Below are 18,701 nucleotides of genomic sequence, written 5' to 3'. Positions count from 1 at the left end.
TAAAGATACTTACGAAACAATAATACTACCATTTGAATTCGCCCACGATTAAATAGAGATTAATAAGAATCCTAATGAATAAAATCCACGATAGAAACTCATTTCTTCGAGTTTAAAATATTATGCTCGATCATCGACCAAGATTACCTCTCTTTTTTCTAAGTAGATAACTACCCACGATACATCTTATTATATTCTAAAATAAGATGTCTAATAAAGAAATTAATTATAATTATAATTATATTTTTATGAAATGAGTTACACATCACGTTGCGAAACCGGAGGAGTACAACGTTCATTTGAACTCGCTTAAGACCGAGGATACCATGAATGCTTACATTACGCATTCCACAGAGATAGTTGCATTCGTCTATCCTTAACAGCAACTATTTATTATTGTAATGTAGTACGCAAGGCACTACGGCACTTGTTATTACAATCTCTGAAAGTTGTCAAGTTATGGCTAATAAATGAACGTCTTAATAATCGATCATAACGTAAGAAATCAAAGCGTCTAGTCGTAGTTGTAAAACTCCTTATGTGGCTAGAAAGGATAATCGTTGGTTCATCCGTATGGAATTCCATCACTCTCCATGCGAAGAGAAAAGATAGTTAAAGACAGAAAGAGAGAGAGAGAGAGAGAGAGAGAGAGAGAGAGAGAGAGACAAAGAGAAAGAGAGAGAGAGAGAGAGTGGGAGAAAGAAAGAGAGAGTGAGAGGGAGATGACAGTGCGGATGAAGGTAGGACGAGAGAAAAAAATATCCGAGTAACTTCGTGAAATACCAACCAGCCGACACTGCTGTGTAGTCTCACCAACGACGATTGCATTCCAATGCAGCCTTTCTTCTTTCGATCCTTTAAGCGCCATTTCCACATACAGGACACAAATAAGGTGTCTTTTAACATCCAACATTTTTTTTAACTCTTCGCACGCGACCGACCCCGTTTTGTATGGTTCTATGTAACTTTGTAATTCTTTTGATCATCAATGTGAAAGAAAAAGAGAGGGAAAAAGAAGAGATAGAAAATTATCTATCTAATATCTCTCGAATATATTTTACATATATATATATATATACATATATATATATATATATATATATATATATATATATATATGTATATGATAAATGACAAGAGAGATGTAATAAACCTATATGATCATCTTTTCATCAATGCTAGCCATCCCGCGATACTCTCGTAATAGAAAGTTTCTCTCCGCGAAGTAGCGTTCTTCCGCTCACACGCACTTACGTGACCATTGCAAATCGATTTTTCTTATCTCGTGCAAATGTGACATCCTACCCACGATGAAATTCCTTTCATGAGCCGATGCATAAATTTCATAACGTTATTCATTTTGCATCTCGATTGAATAGAAGCGGTAGTCATCTTCCCTTTCTTTCGATCATTTTATATATGATATGATAATACAACTTTCTCATCTTTATTTGTTAATTAATAATACATAGAATTCACGTTAAGTTTCATTATAATTATAATTAATTGTAATATTCCCATTAAATAATTTTTCCAAGAGAAACTTATGCATGACTCGGTGATTCGAATATTATTATTCGAATCAACTACGAATATGAAAAATAGCGAGCTAACGAAGCTCTCGCGGTATAGTCGGAGCAATGGTTACGGTTGGACCTGAAAATCTCGCGCAAGCGAAAGTAGAGAAAGCTGACTATCTTGGTATAACGGCAAGGCCGTTCCCGGTTATAAGTCGAAAGGCGCGTTCGAAGCCACTCGGGATGCCGAAGAGATCACGTGCGATGATCTGTTCTCATGCACCATCGTTTATTGATTCTTCTTCTCTCATTTTATTGTTCACTTAGAACAAATTCGATTCTTTAAAATTCATCCGTAACCTTTCACTAAAGGGATATATTTTAAGGCTCGTGTGTACTTAGAAAGTTAACAAAAAAAAAAGAAAAAAGATTTTTCAAAAATATTTTTATCCGATAATATTATTCTTTCAAGATATTCATTAGGAAATTTTAAAAATTGACAAAGTTACAATCGGCCCCTCCAAGTTCGACATTAATAATGTATCTTAAATTTTAATAGCTGTTTTTTCAAAACTATTGTTATATGGAAACTACTGAAACGATTTCAAAATTGGTATGATTATTTTTCCATACGGAAATTTTTTTAAGGCTCATAGATCTTTTTTAATCATTAAAAAATAATTGAAATTTTTTATCAAAAATCATATGGTAAATTTGATCACTCAAGTCTTTTTTATTAAATACAAATATTAAACATCGTCTTCGTGAATGACTAATTTTTTAATATATTTTAACAGCTTTTTTGTTATTTTCATTTTTTGATAATACAGAAAGAAGATTTTATTCTTATCGCAAAAGTCACAAATATAACTCTGCTTGGTTAAATATCGATTCCTCCAACAAGAGAACAGATAGTTTTAATTTTTTTATTGAAATATATTCCTCAAAATATGAACTATTAGAAATATTTAATATTTTGTTATTAATGAAATAAATTTTTAAAAAAATCATAAAAATTGTCTTTTATATAGGTATATTTAACCTCTTAAAAAGCAATTGAGATCGAGGCAAATAATTTTCAATAATTACGTATGCATCTAAGATGCTACATCGACATTTGTTGTGTCCCAGTCAAAATGTATGCCGGTGAAATTGACATTCTACTAGGTCAGTGGGTGACTGAAGTTACCTTTTATAGAAGTTATAAGGGACTATTATAATATATTATATCTCTCCCCTTCTATAATCTTCATTTTTTGTCAAATTATACGAATAGACCACATGTATATCTACTTAATCTTTCAAACAGCCTCTATCTTATTGAATGAAAAAACAAATTTTATCATTTAAAAATATAATAATATTATATTTATTATTAATATATTAATAAGACTTATATAATTAAATGAATACGACCATCGTGATTCTAAGTCTTTTGTAAGACAATATAGATAATGAATATTTTGTTAAAAAATTAAAAAAAAAATGAAAAATTGATATAATATCAAGCAAAATAAAATTATTCCTAAACTAAAATAAGAGAGAACAAAATTTAGAAAAAAAAAATAAGTTTCCTTCGAGCCGGATTTGAACCAGCGACCTATGGATGTCCAATATCGATTAACCAACTACAGTCCACCGCTCTACCAACTGAGCTATCGAAGGCTTATGATTTCTGGTTATAAGTTGACACATCATATGCAACGTTAACAATGTTACAAAATAAAATAAAAAAAAAATGATATAATTATTGTTTCGTAAGATAAAGAAAAAAATATCCTTCGAGCCGGATTCGAACCAGCGACCTATGGATTTCCATGCACACTTTATATATAAATTATATCGACTACAGTCCACCGCTCTACCAACTGAGCTATCGAAGGCTTATGATTATTCGATTTCATTCGTCTGTATTTTATTACAGAGAAGTAAAATAAAATATATATTTTTTTATGATTTAAATAAGAAAAATAATATCCTTCGAGCCAGACTCGAACCAGCGACCTGTGGATGCCTGTTCTAACACAAATATTGATTTTTCCAACTACAGTCCACCGCTCTACCAACTGAGCTATCGAAGGCTTGTATATTATACAGTTATTTCACCCCCAAGCCAGCATCTATGTTAAAATTAAAATAAATAAAAATGATTATATACTTACGCATTTTATTCCAAAATGTTTCTTCGAACCTTGATTCAAGCCAATGCAATGGAGGATGTCTAATTATTAGATACATATAATAATTTATTACATTCCACTGTTCTATCAAATGAACTATCGAAGAATATTGTACAATTAATTTTTGATTCATCAATTGGAGAACAGAATTCATGTATTCAACGTCTTAAGGATAAATTATATGAAATAACTATATCTTTAACGGCAATAGCATGAGTAATATCCTTTTCTTTTTTTTCCCCCCATTTATACGATGTAATAATCGACAGAAATATAACGATTTTTATTTTGCTACCCGACATTTAACACAAAGTTCGTTCCATCTGGCCGAACATAAGTTCTCTTTTCACTGCACCTAATACAATAATACGACTGTCGAGCTCATTCGTGTAAAGTAATCACAAGAATGACCATTGCATCCGCTTCTCGGATAATAAATCCTTAATGGGAAATAAATTACATGTGGGAAACACAATTAGTTAAACGTGTTTATAAAAAAGTAAATTTTTAAAAGATGAGATACACCAACGATCATTTTAATTAATATAGATACAAACTACAAGGATTACAATTTAAGACGTCAGTTATAACAAAAAAAAAAAATAAAAAAATAAAAAAATAAAAAACGTGAATTCGTTATTGTTGCTGAGGTTGGATTCAAGGAATCTGATTCTCTCGTACTACCACCATTCATTTCTTTTTTGCATCCCCATAACCTTGAGACGATTTGAGAGGCCGACGAGTCACGTCCTTCATTATAAAAAACAAGAATCAAATTAACTCGTCCACCACAGACAGCATATCTGCAAGTCGAATTACCTTCGATAGAAATTCACCTTGATTATCGTGTAACCCAATTAAGTCATATAAAAAAGTAACGGAGTATATAAGTTCCAATTTCAAGAGTCTATTTCTTATACCAAGCCAAAACTCTGTATTCGAGTAATTCGTTGCATTATTCTAGAGGTATGCACCACACCTCTTCTTACACCCACGCACATACCACTGCCTTTCCCTTCGAGGAAGTCATCCAAACGAGTTCCACTCATAGAGAAGAACTCGTCTTACTCCTATCATTGATCAATCATCGATTGATACAGAAGGATTTACGTATAATAGTGTAAAAAAAAACAAAAGAAAAGAAAAGAACTCCTACTACATACAGTTGAGAAGTTTTCTATTTCATCAACGATCACACTAATCATTTTTAATAACCACAATATTTCTCGTAACGGGATATTTCAGCAATATTTTAAGACACTATCGCATTATCTCTGTGTATACGGGGCCATTCTCATCCTCACGCACCAGATTATATCTTCGCGAGATCGTAAATGAGAGTTCCCCTTCTCCCAAAAAAAAAAAAACCGACGATTCTGCATCCTCCCTCGCGAGCCCGGCTTACATGACATACGATATTTGACAGTGAAAGTTATCCGCGTTTGGATATACAGTTGAAAAAATAACACGTACATACGTACATAATACATATATGTACGTATACGTTATATTTACCAGTTTAATAATTTAGAATACTTATGACGAATAGTGAAATCATTATCATTCATCAGAGAACATGTTAATGCCTTTTAATCTCATAAGTTTCTTTTTATTATGTATAAATTATTGAATTTATTACTAACCAATTAGTATAGGAGTATGTTAGATATCAAATTGAATTGGTAGTAGAGATTACAGACAAGAGCCGAGTCCATTGGAAAACATGGAGCCAAGTATCCAAGCGGATACTAACCAACCGTCCGACCCTGTGGACGAAGAACCGGTGAAAGTGACAAGAGGCAAGGTCATCCAAAGCGAGTCGTTACAAAATCAGGAATTCCTCGAAAACAAGCGATTCTCGTGCGATCTTAACTGATCGTTCGAATCCTAGCCTATCTTTCTATCACTCAACTGAACTTGTCTAAATGTCACAAATTAGAAATTACTAAACGATCTTTATCTACTTAACCTTTTCTCTTTCTGTCTTTTTCTGTCTGTCTGTCTTTCTCTCTCTCTCTTTCTCTCTCTTTTCTCTTTCTAAAAAACTTACATGTCTTCGAGCTATAAAAAAAGTAAATCTAAATGCGAATTGATTTGCTAATATGGCGAGACAACAAAACGGAACAATTTTGAAAGATCTTTAGAGATTATAATAACGATGATTCGTCGGAGAAACGAAAAGAGAAGAAGTCTCGCAATGAGATTGCCGGAAGGAATGAAAGAAAGTCTTTTCAACCGACCCGAATTTTACGATACACCTTTCTAAATTGGCCTTCGAATTTTATTAATCGCTTGAAACATCAATAATTTGAAATTACAAAATTTCCAATTTTTCTTTGAAAATCTCACGAACTCGCGTTGCATCGATATTATAAAAATTATCGATATTATAAAAATTATTGATATTGGGGAAGGAGAAATCGTAGGAGGAATTTTCTAAGAACTCCTTGAGCTGCAGAAAGTTTTACGAAGAAAATGAATAGATATAATACTTTCAAGGTAGCTAAAAGACTAGTCATCAGTTACTTAAAGTCTTTGCACATGTTGTATTTTACAGACATTTATTTGTATTTATTTTTTTATATTAAGATTTATTTGTTAGTTATATTGCGTCTGACCGTGATAACATTGATTACGAGGAATAACGGAAGGCTGTTTCCACAAGGTTAACCACATTTTTTCTCGCTTATGGATACATGTTATCGATTGGCTTAGCATATTAGACAGAATTTCTCTTATCGATAATTCTCCGGATGAACTGGCATTGTTTAATCTATTGTATGAACGATCTTGGACATTGTCGAGGTAACTATCTGAACGAGCAATCGTATTCGCGTATATTATTCATCACACCTTCGCTTTAAATATATCACATTGTTGCACTCTACCATTCTAATTCCATTTCTAATCACGTCCATATAACGTGGACACACGGCTTCGCTCGAAAACGAATGCCACGGAGAAATAACGGGAAAAGTTACAACGGTAAATCGTTCTTTTATAAGGAATTAATATCCTTTTCCTTTTTTCTCTCTTTCTCACTTCCCCTATGCGTGACAAATCAATTGCTTTTTACGTAAACACGAAATGTAGAAATCGCGTATGTCTTTCAACTTAAGGAAAATCGTTCCGATGATAGTTACTAGATTTTAGTATAACTTTCGTAAACTTCTTTAAAAGAAACGGATGGACAAGCAATTATACAATATAAGCGACTCATCTCACGTAACTAAAGAATTTCTCTTTCGATTAAAGTCAAAATCATGGAGACTACTACACGCTGAATAATTCAACAAACAAAATAAACGACCCTCAAATGTTATCGTTATGTTTTATATAACATTGTTTTAAATCATCAAAAATTTATCATTTAAATTATTTGATCATGGTATATATCAATCTAGATAAGCTTATTCGTAAGAAGATTTATAAAATCACAATAGTTAATTTTAAAATCATTTGATCCTTTTTAAAAATATTAATTAAGTTTCAACTCAACAATTTTTCTTGATAGCTTTAAAATCGAAACAACGGAAGGCTGATTCTACAAGGCAAACCACCTTTCTTCTCAACAGTGATGGCATGCTGTAACGCGATGGTTAACTCAGCTACAAATAGTAATTCGATACAAGACTAATCGCAAACTAGTCAAGTATAGAATAGGGAGACATTTAATTCCATCGACACTCTTTACTCTTAGTGGGATCTCCGTACTCGTCATAATTGAGTTTCTCCTTGATTTTTTATCAGAAAATCTGTCGAGTCGAGGCAACGCGCTCTCGAAATGCAAAAGGCTACTTTCAGACTTTTTCCACGCTGTGAAGTCAATGTGAATTGAACAAATGCTCGAGAAAGTGAACCGAAGTGAGAATAATCGAATCCTCATCGTCGCATATACAGAATGTAAGAAATATGGTGAGTTGGATATACCTATACAAACTTGTTTTACTCTTGTTGAATCGTTCCGAAATCGTATATACGTAGATATAAAACAAAAAAAAAGAAAGAAAAAAAGACAATAAAACCTTGCCAAAGTCGATCGACGTATGATAATTTGAATGAGTAGAACGTGTCGTACGTAAGCAGCCCACGATTTTGGTTACACTCTGTATACAAACGTTGTGTCGGCGAGAAAGAGGTAAGTTTCGAAATACGAGATGTGCATAATTATATTCGCCCACTTACATATTAGTATTATAGGTATTATACATGCATCAAGAATGTAACGAAGTTTCATTTATTTCTGACACGCCCTAAACTACCTGCTTATTCTATGGTGGTCACTCTTCACAACAGCTTTTTTAAGTTTGAATAAATATACTCTTTTATCCTCTCTCTCACTCTCTCTCTCTCTTTCTTTGTTTCTCGAAATACCATTCACGTCATCGAAGGAGCCTCGGCATTTCGATTCGTTCTCATACGATCGAGAAAATCTGAGGAAAGGCCAAGTAAACGGGTCAGATCGTTGTAGGTGATGAAACGAATCGATTCTATTCGAGTCACGCGACAGAAGCAGAGGACTCGTTCGCATGAGCGACTCGCAATGTCGTCAACATGATTTTCACCTTGACCGTGTACAGGTCATTGTCTGCTACTTTTCGATACTTTAAAGCGTTCATTAAAAGTCAAGCTCGAATGAAAACTGAAGCAAGTCATCACGTTGGAATATTGTTTAAAAGGACCATCGATCGACTGTATATCATTTGTCAATTAATCGATATAAAATATAATTGTCTCTAGGATTTATAAATATTTCCTTGTAGACGTATTGTAAAGAAATAAAGAAATGTATAAAAATTATTGAAGAGGAAAAAAGAAAAGAAGAAATAAATGTCCAAACTAAAAAAGTCTCATCTTAGAAAGAATAACAGGAGGTTAATGTGCCGTGGCAGTATGGCGCTTGCAAAGATGAAGTAGACACCATTTTAAAATGCCGACTGCCAATTGACATTTATCCTCTGCACGTAAGACTATCTACGTCGTCACCGTTTTGTCCTGGACAAGATAGTAACGTATCCTCGCGATCCACAAGATCTAATCCGTCTTTCGTAATAGCTCATCGGCTATGCTCTTTAACCAAGGCTTATGAGTTAGCATCTGGTGACTTTTAAAAAAAAAAGGAAGTAGTTACCAATATTACAAGGACCTCTCGCCTGACGAAATGAATGACGAAACTAAATGCGATTTCGACGCTTGATTGATTTTCGTACCGTTCAAATATTTAGACACTTTCAAATGATACTTTTGTGCGATATCAATTTCATAAGTCATATAATAGATATATCTGTAATAATAGGCTCTCTTAATATTAACCAAATCTTTTGAAATCATCTTCAAGAGATCAAAGATAAAAATATCAGATATGTAATAACATAATAAAGTTTATTATGAAGAAGTTTACTTCTAATGGTTCCTCTGTTAGATTCTCTGTGAGACTCTGAGATTCTGAAAATCATTCTCAGGCTCGTTAATAAGAATTCAAATAACGTTCGGATCAAGGTTTCACTATACTTTCTCGACTAGCGCGATTTTCGATGGTTTATGTTCTCTTATATCTTTCTCTTTCAACATAGGTCAAAAGAAAGAGATAGAAATGAATTTTGGATAATCAAATAAAGGTAAATCGAAAGAGAAAAGAAAAAGCTATATATAAAGGCGAAAAAAAGATGCTGGCTGGCTGAGAGAGAGAGAGAGAGAGAAAGAAAGAGAGAGAGAGAGAGAGAGAGAGACAGAGAGAGAAAGAGAGAGAAACTGCACACAAATCACTGACTATTCGTGCTCTACGAAAACTGGTTTTCTGCTTCTCTTCGTGATTATTGTATGGTACGCCAGTGAACGTGTGCCCCCATTGGCATCCCGACGCGTGCATCGCGCCAAGGACTTCACGACACGCGTTTAGAAATGCCTCAAAGTTGAATCCTTATGGAACCGTGTGCCTATTAACACATACTTATCCTTTTCACTTACGAATCATTAAACATTTATTGTCGACCGAGTGAATTATTCAAAAGATTCCACGATATCTGACAATCAGATCGATTGGCATGCACTTCCTTTAATGAATCTTCCGCGTTCTGACATTGTTTTCTTTGAAATACTCTCGTAAAAGACGTTGAAAGAGAAATAGAGACAAATATGGTATCTCTGGTCTTTGATATAAGCGTATCGAGTAATGCACATACGAGTATATCGTGTTGCAGTCTGGTAGCAGACGATAATTATTGATCAGGAAATAAGTATGTCTCTATGTATAGCCAACTCAATAACTATTCCCATATTTTTCTAACAATTCAATTTTATAGAATTATTGTTGCTTTCGGAGTAATTTCTATGAACTTTACAAGTAACCAATGACATATTAAACACATTGAAACGTCTTAATCACAAATGTCGATATTGTTAAAAAAAGATATCCAAAGATCAGTATGAATTAGGTAGTATTCCAAAACTTGATGTAAGAGAAAACAGCTGTCTCGTTTAACAAAACGTTGAAAATACGCTGCCTTTCGAGACATACCATCGCCGACAACGATGACCTTTATCAAGTAAGCTATAAATTTATTGACTGCTTGATCGTGTAACGTTTCTCGATAAGTGCGTTACACGAGTATCGTGTCTTTTAACAAAGACTTCCTGAGTTTTCCATATCATGAGATTGGATCATCAATTTCCATCAATCTTCCGATAGGAGATTGAACTTCATGAATTTTTAAAAAGGAAAAAAAAATTTATTTCCATTGTCTCTTTCCAAATTTATCTTTCGTAAAATCGTCTTGTCTACCTTCTCTCTTTATTCTTTTTGGTTACTTTGAAATGGAATACATTTCTTGAAACACCTCCGGCATATAATATATAAACGTTAATCCATATGTTAGCTAAAAGGCAGCTTTTATGGATATGGCCTCGATAATGAAATCGATTCCAACGCACATTCTCATAGTGTGGTCTGCTTTTTCATAGTGTGGATTCTGCTGCGCATCGATAATATCTTTCAAGCGTGAAAAAAAATGATTATCCACATTACAATGCACTAAACATTGCTGGCTCGATACGATATAATTAACGGCCAACACAAAGTTTTTGATAAATTCGATAAAAAACCTTCCAAACCTTTACGAAATATATTGACTATGTTATTTTCCACTCGTCCGTTATCTTATGCTATGTCTTTACAAAACTACAGCTCGATCGGACGTTTGCAATTACATTTGCTACAAACCGTTTTCTAAACCTCAAAATGAAAGGCAAATCTCTGTACAAAGCCTGTTTACGACATTAACAAGTAGTTTCTAATATTTTCGAACGATCTAGAAGCTAAAATGAAATTAAAATCACTAAACAGATACAGATGATGACCTTGTTTTAATTTTAGATAGAAGACTCACGATTCTTTCATTTTTTTTTGTTTCTTTTTTGCACTCCGATTGTCCTTTCTGATATCCTTGAACGTTGATATCGTTGAACGTAGAATATTTTTTTAAATTAAAAAATCTATTCGGAAATTTGTCGTAAATCTTGACTGTACAATCGTTTTATGAGTTCAACACAAAGTTCGTTCAAAGAAGAATACCATACATGAAATGTAAGCCAAGAATCTTAACAATATTTCTCGAATGCTAACACGAAGGTGGCAGCACGATCCGGAAGGTGAAAGTTCTTACAAAGAAAAGGGAAGGAGTGGTGGTGCATATATAGAGGGGCGAGAGGGCGCGGCTTGTCCAGACGCTTTCCATCCTGACGACGACGACGACCACGACCACGACGACAACGACAACGAACAATGTCGCCGAGGTTGATATTCCTCTTAGGAACCCTCTGTCTATTCGCCGGTGAGTACACCTCGACATTTGTCATCATCCTTTACCAACACATACGTCCTCTCTGTTTCAAAAATCTCTCTTCGTGATTATCTTTTATCTTAAAACATTAATTTTTCTTAAAAAAAAAAAAAATATGATCGTGAACATTTAAACCAATCTTTGAATTTCCCTCTTTTGTACTTTTCATCTTCATATACTGAGAAAATTAAATATCATCTCGAAGATGATTAAAGAAGCATAAAGATAATATTTTTCGATGGAGACTTTAACGAGTGGTAAAGACTCACTTCGATACTTTCCTCTTTCCGAATGATATTATCTATTTCTTTTATCGAGCTATAAAATAATGGAATATTTAATTGTTCAAACACGAGTATTATTTTTGTTGTTGTCTTTTATTATCCCGATTATTTCGATTAATAAACGTTTTACCGTCGCTCGTTAAAATATCGTTATCCTATCGAAAGAGATATGAAAAAAATAGAGATAAAAATAAAGATAGATAGATAGATAGATAGAAAGAGACAGAGAGAGAGAGAGAAAGAGAAAGAGAAAGAGAGAGAGAAAGAGAGAGGGAAAAGGTAAAAGAGAAGGAGGAAAGAACATACTTCGGATAACCACCATCGCTTTCCCCGTGCTCGCCCTGACATTTCCAAGACTTTCTACTTCAAGAGTTCGTCGACCTATCCCTAGCGTCTTTGACTTAAGAGTCGCACAACACGATCGCGACATTTTCCACAACTCTCGATCGTGATGTCTTCTACATACGAATGCCACGATATCGACGAAGAAATCGATATTCGTAACACGTATGTATGTACGTTGAAAATAACAATGGAGAAGATGAGAAAGATGAAAAACAAAGGGACTTGAAGTTACAAAGGACATGTGCATGCCAATTAAAATTACTTCTCAGAATATTTTTATTATTTTATTCTTTTCCTTTTTTCTTTTTCTTTTTTTCTTTCTTTTTTTTTTTTAGATCAACTCAAGGGAAAATCAAAATCATATCGAGTGTATAATTAAAATTTTGTTCATTTTTTTGCCGATTTGAAGAAAACACAATTACGTTTTCGTGACGATTATATAACAAAAAAAAAGCAGGAAAAGAACTAATTAATCTACGATAAAGTTTCGATCGATAATTTTAATAGAGGATTTATTTGCTTCCAGGAGCACAAGTAAGAGCTCAAGATGACGAAGGAGCTGATGAACTCGACGCAAATGCCGAAGAACTTTGCCATGATAGACCAGGAGACGAGTACTTCCGATTAAACGTTGGAGGAGACTGTCGCGATGTCGTCAGGTATAATAACACATTTATTAATTCTATCTTGTAATAAACATTAGCTCGACAAGTGATTACATATCTGTGTACTGAATGTTCGATGTTCTGTGGACTCTTTTAAATCATAAATATAGACTTTATGAACTGGACCAAGTCGGAGAAAGTTTACGACTGATTATAACTTTCGAGATGGTAAATATATTAAAAAATCTTCAAGTAACATGAATCTTTGTTGAATTAATGAATCGATTGTGCAACATTAACGAACTATTTAAAATAGAAAGTATGATATACGAATTTAAATAAAATAATATTTTCTATGTGATTTTACACTTGTAAATAAAATACTGTTGCTTAATGTGTGATTTATCGATCGGCATCTAATACACGTAAAAATAAAATAAAGGAAGCTACAAACGAGTAAACTTACATAACATGACTAGCCAAAGAAACTGAAATAACAGTTTATATACTTGCTTTCCTTTTCACTTACGATTAATATCCGGTATATATGATGTTTCAAATAAAAGTAAATAAATTTTGATTTCTCGAGCGAAGAAAATTTATAATAAGTGTAGGATAACTTTTTCGAAAGATTTTCTCGAACAATTAAGACATAGTCGGCAACTGCCATTTGAAATTTGCAATTATGTCGCATGCAATCTCTTTGAATGAGCTTTCTACAAAAGATGTTGCGTGCACCGATTGCTTCATCGTGTAACGAATTCTACTTACGAGAGTTCACTGTAATCCGGAATAGACAAAGTTCTGAGAACATTGTATGATTACATTAAATATATATTTATATATATATATATATATATATATATATATATTTCTCGAGTTTCTAATACCGATTGGTTTTCTTTAAGTTATTTGATCTCTAAGATACAAGAGAGTTACGTTCTCAAGGACTCTAGATTCCATTAATTATAGAAAGGAAACGAAAAATATATAATATTTCGAAGAGAAAAGTATATCATCCTGTGCAGGCCACCGCAATAATGATTTACATGTTTATGAGATATTTAAATAATGAACGTACTATTAAAATACGATTTGGGTAAAAATAATCGCAGGTGCGACAAAGCCAGTGAAATCGGCGTTACCAGGTTGGCAACAGTAAGATGTCCGACCGGTCTCGCTTTCGACATTGAACGGCAGACTTGCGACTGGAAGACAAATGTCAAGAACTGCGAACAACTGGAGAGTAAGCGAAATTCTTTTTATTTACCCCCTTAGACTGAAACGATTCCCTTTTCTGCGTTTACCAGGTGTACAAGGTCCGGGCTGAAGCAAATCACGTGTCCCAGTGGGTTGGCCTTTGACTTGGACAAACAGACCTGTGACTGGAAGGGCAAAGTCACCAACTGTGACAAGCTCGAGAGTAAGTCGTAGAATCGGGTGGTGAGAATCGGAGCGACTTTATATTATTATGGTTCTTCATCTACGATGCATCGTGTCCCTTGTTTTATTTTATTTTATCTTTTTTTTTCTTTTTTTTTTTATTAACCTTATGTCAAAGTAAACACACTTTTCATTCGGGAAATTTTCTATTTATTCGAATTCACATTGAGCTATCGTATCTTAGAAGTGTAGGATTAAAATATTATTGCAAAATACTTACCCACGATGGAATCGTTAACCTCTCTTGCGTAAGTCAATGAAAGGAACGCGAGAGAATCTGAAGAACCTAGAAAGCTCCGGTCTCTTTGTAGACTCATGACGTAGCACGCACTGAAAGATTACTAGCACTAACGCACTATAATCCTCGAATCTCTCGAGAATGATCAACGATCTTTTGATGACTCTAAGAAATTTTTTCCAAAAAAAATCTGCAAACCTACTTAAGAGATACATATATCATTTAATAAAATTTCGCAAGACGATAAAACAAACGATTAGAGCAATAAAGATCGGAGGAGATTCTCAAAACAAAACAAAAAAAAAAAGAAAACGAAAGAACAAAAAAGAAATATATAAACATCATAATAACGCATACTCTAAATTCATATTTACTATTTTCTACATCTTTCGTACAATCTTACTAAATCATGCTTAACACGACTAATCAGTAAGAAAGCATAAGATTACGATCATTTGTATCATAACTAACATTAGCTTGTCGTCGAAAAAAAAGTCGATGAAAAAGAAGTTACTCAATTCAATTGCGTGGCACTACTAAAGACGGAACGAAGAGTCAGACAAGATCGTTCGTGACTCTTCTCTTTGGACTTTGATCGCGTTACGAGTTTGTCGTGATTTCACGGCGAACGATCTAAATTAGCAGTGGCACGCAATGATTTTCTAACGTCGAACGGCGCACACAAACGCTCCTTTCTCCTCATGATCGCTCCAGGTACGAGGTAGCACGCACTTATTTACCGATCTGTCCCCCTCTCTCTTTCTTTCTCTCTCTCTCTCCCTCTCTCTCTCTCTCTCTCTCTCACATTCACTTACTCACTTACTCACTCTCCACCTCTATTTCCTGACATCCAGATCGGTTTCGCTCCGACGATTTGGCCTCCTTATAAAAGAGCTCGTCGTTACTCAGACACTTCGAGTTCACTTTTACTTCATCGAAAATCCTCCTTCGTACACATCTGATCAATCATTAATCGAAGAATAATTTGACATCTGGTTCATCTGGACATTTCGTTCTCTCTCTCTCTCTCTCTCTCTATCTATCTCTCTCTTTTTCGCAAACACGTTATTGCTCCAAATTGATTCTTCAATCTGACTCGAAATAATTCTCGAGCAACATTCGTTTCGTTGTATATCCAGCATGCACAATGTTTTCATAAAATCTTTAATATCATCAAAAAGGAATAGTCAAAAAAAAAAAAAAAGAAAAATGGGGAGGAAATAACGTGTCAAGACAGCAAAGACCGCATGTCAAACAAAGCTTCTTCGTTCATGCATCGGACGCGAGAGAATATGTGATTAACACATCGTTCTCATTTGTGTGTGTGTCTCTCTCTTTCTCTTTCTCTATCTATCTATCTATCCATCTATCTATCTTATTTTCCATTTACTTTCTGTCTTCTTTTTCTCTTTCATTTTTTTTCTCCACGACCTTTTTCATGAAAATGCAAAATTCAAAGAACAGTCAAAAAGCTTGCGTGCGTCGTCGTGAGCCGACATAGCACTCGAATCACAACCACCTTCCTCTCGAGTGAAAAATAAATGCTTATGACTTTTGAAAAAGGACAAACGATATGACGAAAACACGAGACGAGACTTAAAGTCAAGGCTCTTTATATAGCTAGGATTTTATTTGAACGATTAAAAAGAGAAAGTGATAGGAATGTGAAATTTTTCGAAAGGAACCTGCCAGAAAAGAACAACCAAATCCTATGTATATATATACATAAACAAGTAAAATTAGTATTACTACTACTGCTAATGCTAATACTACCACAACCTGCAACGTTCTCCCTGGTTATATACATATATCGGATAATTATTTCTTTTCGTAAAATAATTGAAAACTATCGGTAAAGTTGTTTTCGGTAAAAGATAAGCTTTGGAAATGGGTTAGAATTAATTTAAGCACGATGTCTAAGCTTCGTAAAAATACAGACAAATATTTTAAAAGAACGGTATCCATGCCTATCGCCGCTCTACATCGAAGCGTCGATGCGTGTAAATATAAAATGGGAAGTACAAGTAGTATTGGGCCTTGATTACACACTTCTTACAACGATGTATTACACACTGGTGACCTAATTCGAAAGCCCGCCGCTGTAGATCGGACCTTTGAGTTCCCCTCTCGAGACATTAATCGAGAGTTACGTTTGCAGAGCCACGTAAGGTCTTACCCATCTTAAAAACCGACGAACCAGTTTGCCCAGATGGAAAGTTGTCCTGCGGAAACAAAGAGTGCATCGATAAGGAGCTCTTCTGTAACGGCAAGCCTGATTGTAAGGACGAGTCTGATGAAAATGCTTGCAGTAAGTAATAATTTCAAACATTCCATTCATTCAAAATAAAATGAAAAAAGTGTGATCTAATCGAGATCGATGATTTCAGCCGTCGAAACTGATCCAAATCGTGCACCAGATTGTGATCCAACACAATGCGTTTTACCAGATTGTTATTGTTCCGCTGATGGTACTCGTATTCCTGGTAACATCGAACCCCAACAAGTTCCACAGATGATTACAATAACATTTAACGGAGCAGTAAATGTTGATAACATCGATCTTTACGAAGAAGTCTTCAATGGTCAACGACAAAATCCTAATGGTTGCCAAATACGTGGTACCTTCTTTGTCTCTCACAAATACACCAACTATTCAGCTGTTCAAGATCTTCATCGACGTGGTCATGAAATCGCAGTTTTCTCTCTCACTCACAAAGATGATCCACAATACTGGACTCAAGGTACCTACGACGACTGGTTGGCTGAGATGGCCGGAGCCAGACTTATCATCGAACGTTTCGCTAATATTACTGATGGATCCATCATCGGTATGAGGGCTCCATACCTCAGAGTAGGCGGTAACACGCAATTCGACATGATGGCCGATCAATTTTTCGTTTATGACGCCTCCATCACAGCTTCCCTAGGGCGTGTACCAATCTGGCCATATACTCTATATTTCCGTATGCCTCACAAATGTAACGGTAATGGTGGAAACTGTCCGTCGAGATCACATCCAGTTTGGGAAATGGTAATGAACGAGCTCGATCGTAGAGACGACCCAACCTTCGATGAATCTTTACCCGGTTGTCACATGGTCGATTCCTGTTCCAACATTCAAACTGGCGAACAATTCGGCAGACTTCTCAGACACAACTTTAACAGGCATTTTAACAGTAACAGAGCACCACTCGGCCTACACTTCCACGCCTCGTGGTTAAAGAGCAAGAAGGAATACAAAGAAGAACTGATCAAATTCATCGAGGAAATGCTCGCTAGAAGCGACGTTTACTTTGTTACTATGGTTCAGGTGAGATATGAACGTAATTTACAAAGTCAAATTTAGAAAAATATCTTTTTTTTTTGTTTTATGTTAACGAATCTCCTTTTGCTACACAGGTTATTAAGTGGATGCAAACGCCGACCGAACTGTCAGCATTGAGAGACTTCCAAGATTGGAAGGAGACATGTGATGAAAAGGGTCAACCCTACTGTTCCTTGCCAAATGCTTGTCCACTTACAACTAGAGAACTTCCAGGCGAAACTTTGCGTCTTTTTACTTGCATGGAGTGTCCTAACAATTATCCATGGTTACTCGACCCGACTGGCGATGGTTTTGCTGTAAAGAAATGAACAATGGACTGAAAGTTGCTCGATTTTGCGTCGAGACGCGCGATTTTTCAATGAACGAATGAAACAAAAAAAAATAATAAATAGAAAAGTAATACAAGCAGGGAAAATAGGTCTCCGGAAGAATCTTCGTGTGCATTTGGAAGCAAGCTCCGGTCGACTCGGAACTCCCCTATAGCGAAGAAAGTTTAAAAAACAAAACAAAAAACTCTCGTTGCATCAGTACGAGACTATAGAAAGTTTTGACACAGGACATTTAGTTGAAACCATTCCGATCTCATCGAACTCGTGCGATCATCTTGCTCTTCTTGCCTGATCCGCGCCCTGGCTTCGTATTTTCGTACTTTTCCTCTTTTTTTTCTTCTTTCTTTCTATTTACGACATATCGTGCACAGTGTATCAATAAGTTAGCGAAGTGAAAAATTATTTGTTGAAAATAATATGTATTTATAATTGTACATCATCGTGAATAAAGCGTAAAATCAATTTCCTGTTATTTTATAAATAATGACTCGATGATTTTCTTTTGTACATTTTAAAATAAAATTTTATCAATCTATTGCGAAAATATTTTAGTTCGAATTAACTATATGAATGAACGAAACCCACGCAAAATACATA

At 34.7% G+C, this 18,701-nt stretch overlaps 1 protein-coding gene and 3 non-coding genes across 5 annotated transcripts; 1 reads left to right on the top strand and 3 right to left on the bottom strand.

Annotated features, from left to right (window-relative positions):
- Nucleotides 1–3,089: 3,089 nt before the first annotated feature.
- On the bottom strand, nt 3,090–3,182 carry Trnay-gua. Its single transcript has 2 exons — nt 3,146–3,182; nt 3,090–3,125 (listed from the first exon to the last, which is right to left on the bottom strand). It is a non-coding gene; the product is annotated as a tRNA-Tyr (tRNA).
- Nucleotides 3,183–3,294: 112 nt separating this feature from the next.
- Nucleotides 3,295–3,400, bottom strand: Trnay-gua. Its single transcript has 2 exons — nt 3,364–3,400; nt 3,295–3,330 (listed from the first exon to the last, which is right to left on the bottom strand). It is a non-coding gene; the product is annotated as a tRNA-Tyr (tRNA).
- Nucleotides 3,401–3,493: 93 nt separating this feature from the next.
- On the bottom strand, nt 3,494–3,598 carry Trnay-gua. Its single transcript has 2 exons — nt 3,562–3,598; nt 3,494–3,529 (listed from the first exon to the last, which is right to left on the bottom strand). It is a non-coding gene; the product is annotated as a tRNA-Tyr (tRNA).
- A 3,822-nt stretch (nt 3,599–7,420) lies between these two features.
- On the top strand, nt 7,421–18,566 carry LOC124422754 (chitin deacetylase 1). 2 transcript variants are annotated; one of them, XM_046959629.1, is made up of 7 exons: nt 7,421–7,612; nt 11,325–11,526; nt 12,691–12,823; nt 14,080–14,192; nt 16,609–16,758; nt 16,838–17,760; nt 17,850–18,566. In XM_046959629.1, exons 2-7 carry the CDS (start codon nt 11,478–11,480, stop codon nt 18,081–18,083), a joined length of 1,602 nt encoding a protein of 533 aa, XP_046815585.1. In that variant the 5' UTR covers nt 7,421–7,612; nt 11,325–11,477; the 3' UTR covers nt 18,084–18,566. The 2 variants fall into 2 exon arrangements, with proteins under 2 accessions (XP_046815585.1, XP_046815584.1); XM_046959628.1 differs by lacking the exon at nt 14,080–14,192 and adding an exon at nt 13,885–14,015 and having other exon boundaries at nt 7,435–7,612.
- Nucleotides 18,567–18,701: the final 135 nt, after the last annotated feature.

The sequence above is a fragment of the Vespa crabro genome, chromosome 3 (assembly GCF_910589235.1).
Source record: "Vespa crabro chromosome 3, iyVesCrab1.2, whole genome shotgun sequence".
Classification (NCBI taxonomy): Eukaryota; Metazoa; Arthropoda; class Insecta; order Hymenoptera; family Vespidae; genus Vespa; species Vespa crabro.
The sequence above is the reverse complement of the archived record's forward strand: the minus strand, read 5'-3'. Positions and strand labels throughout refer to the sequence as shown.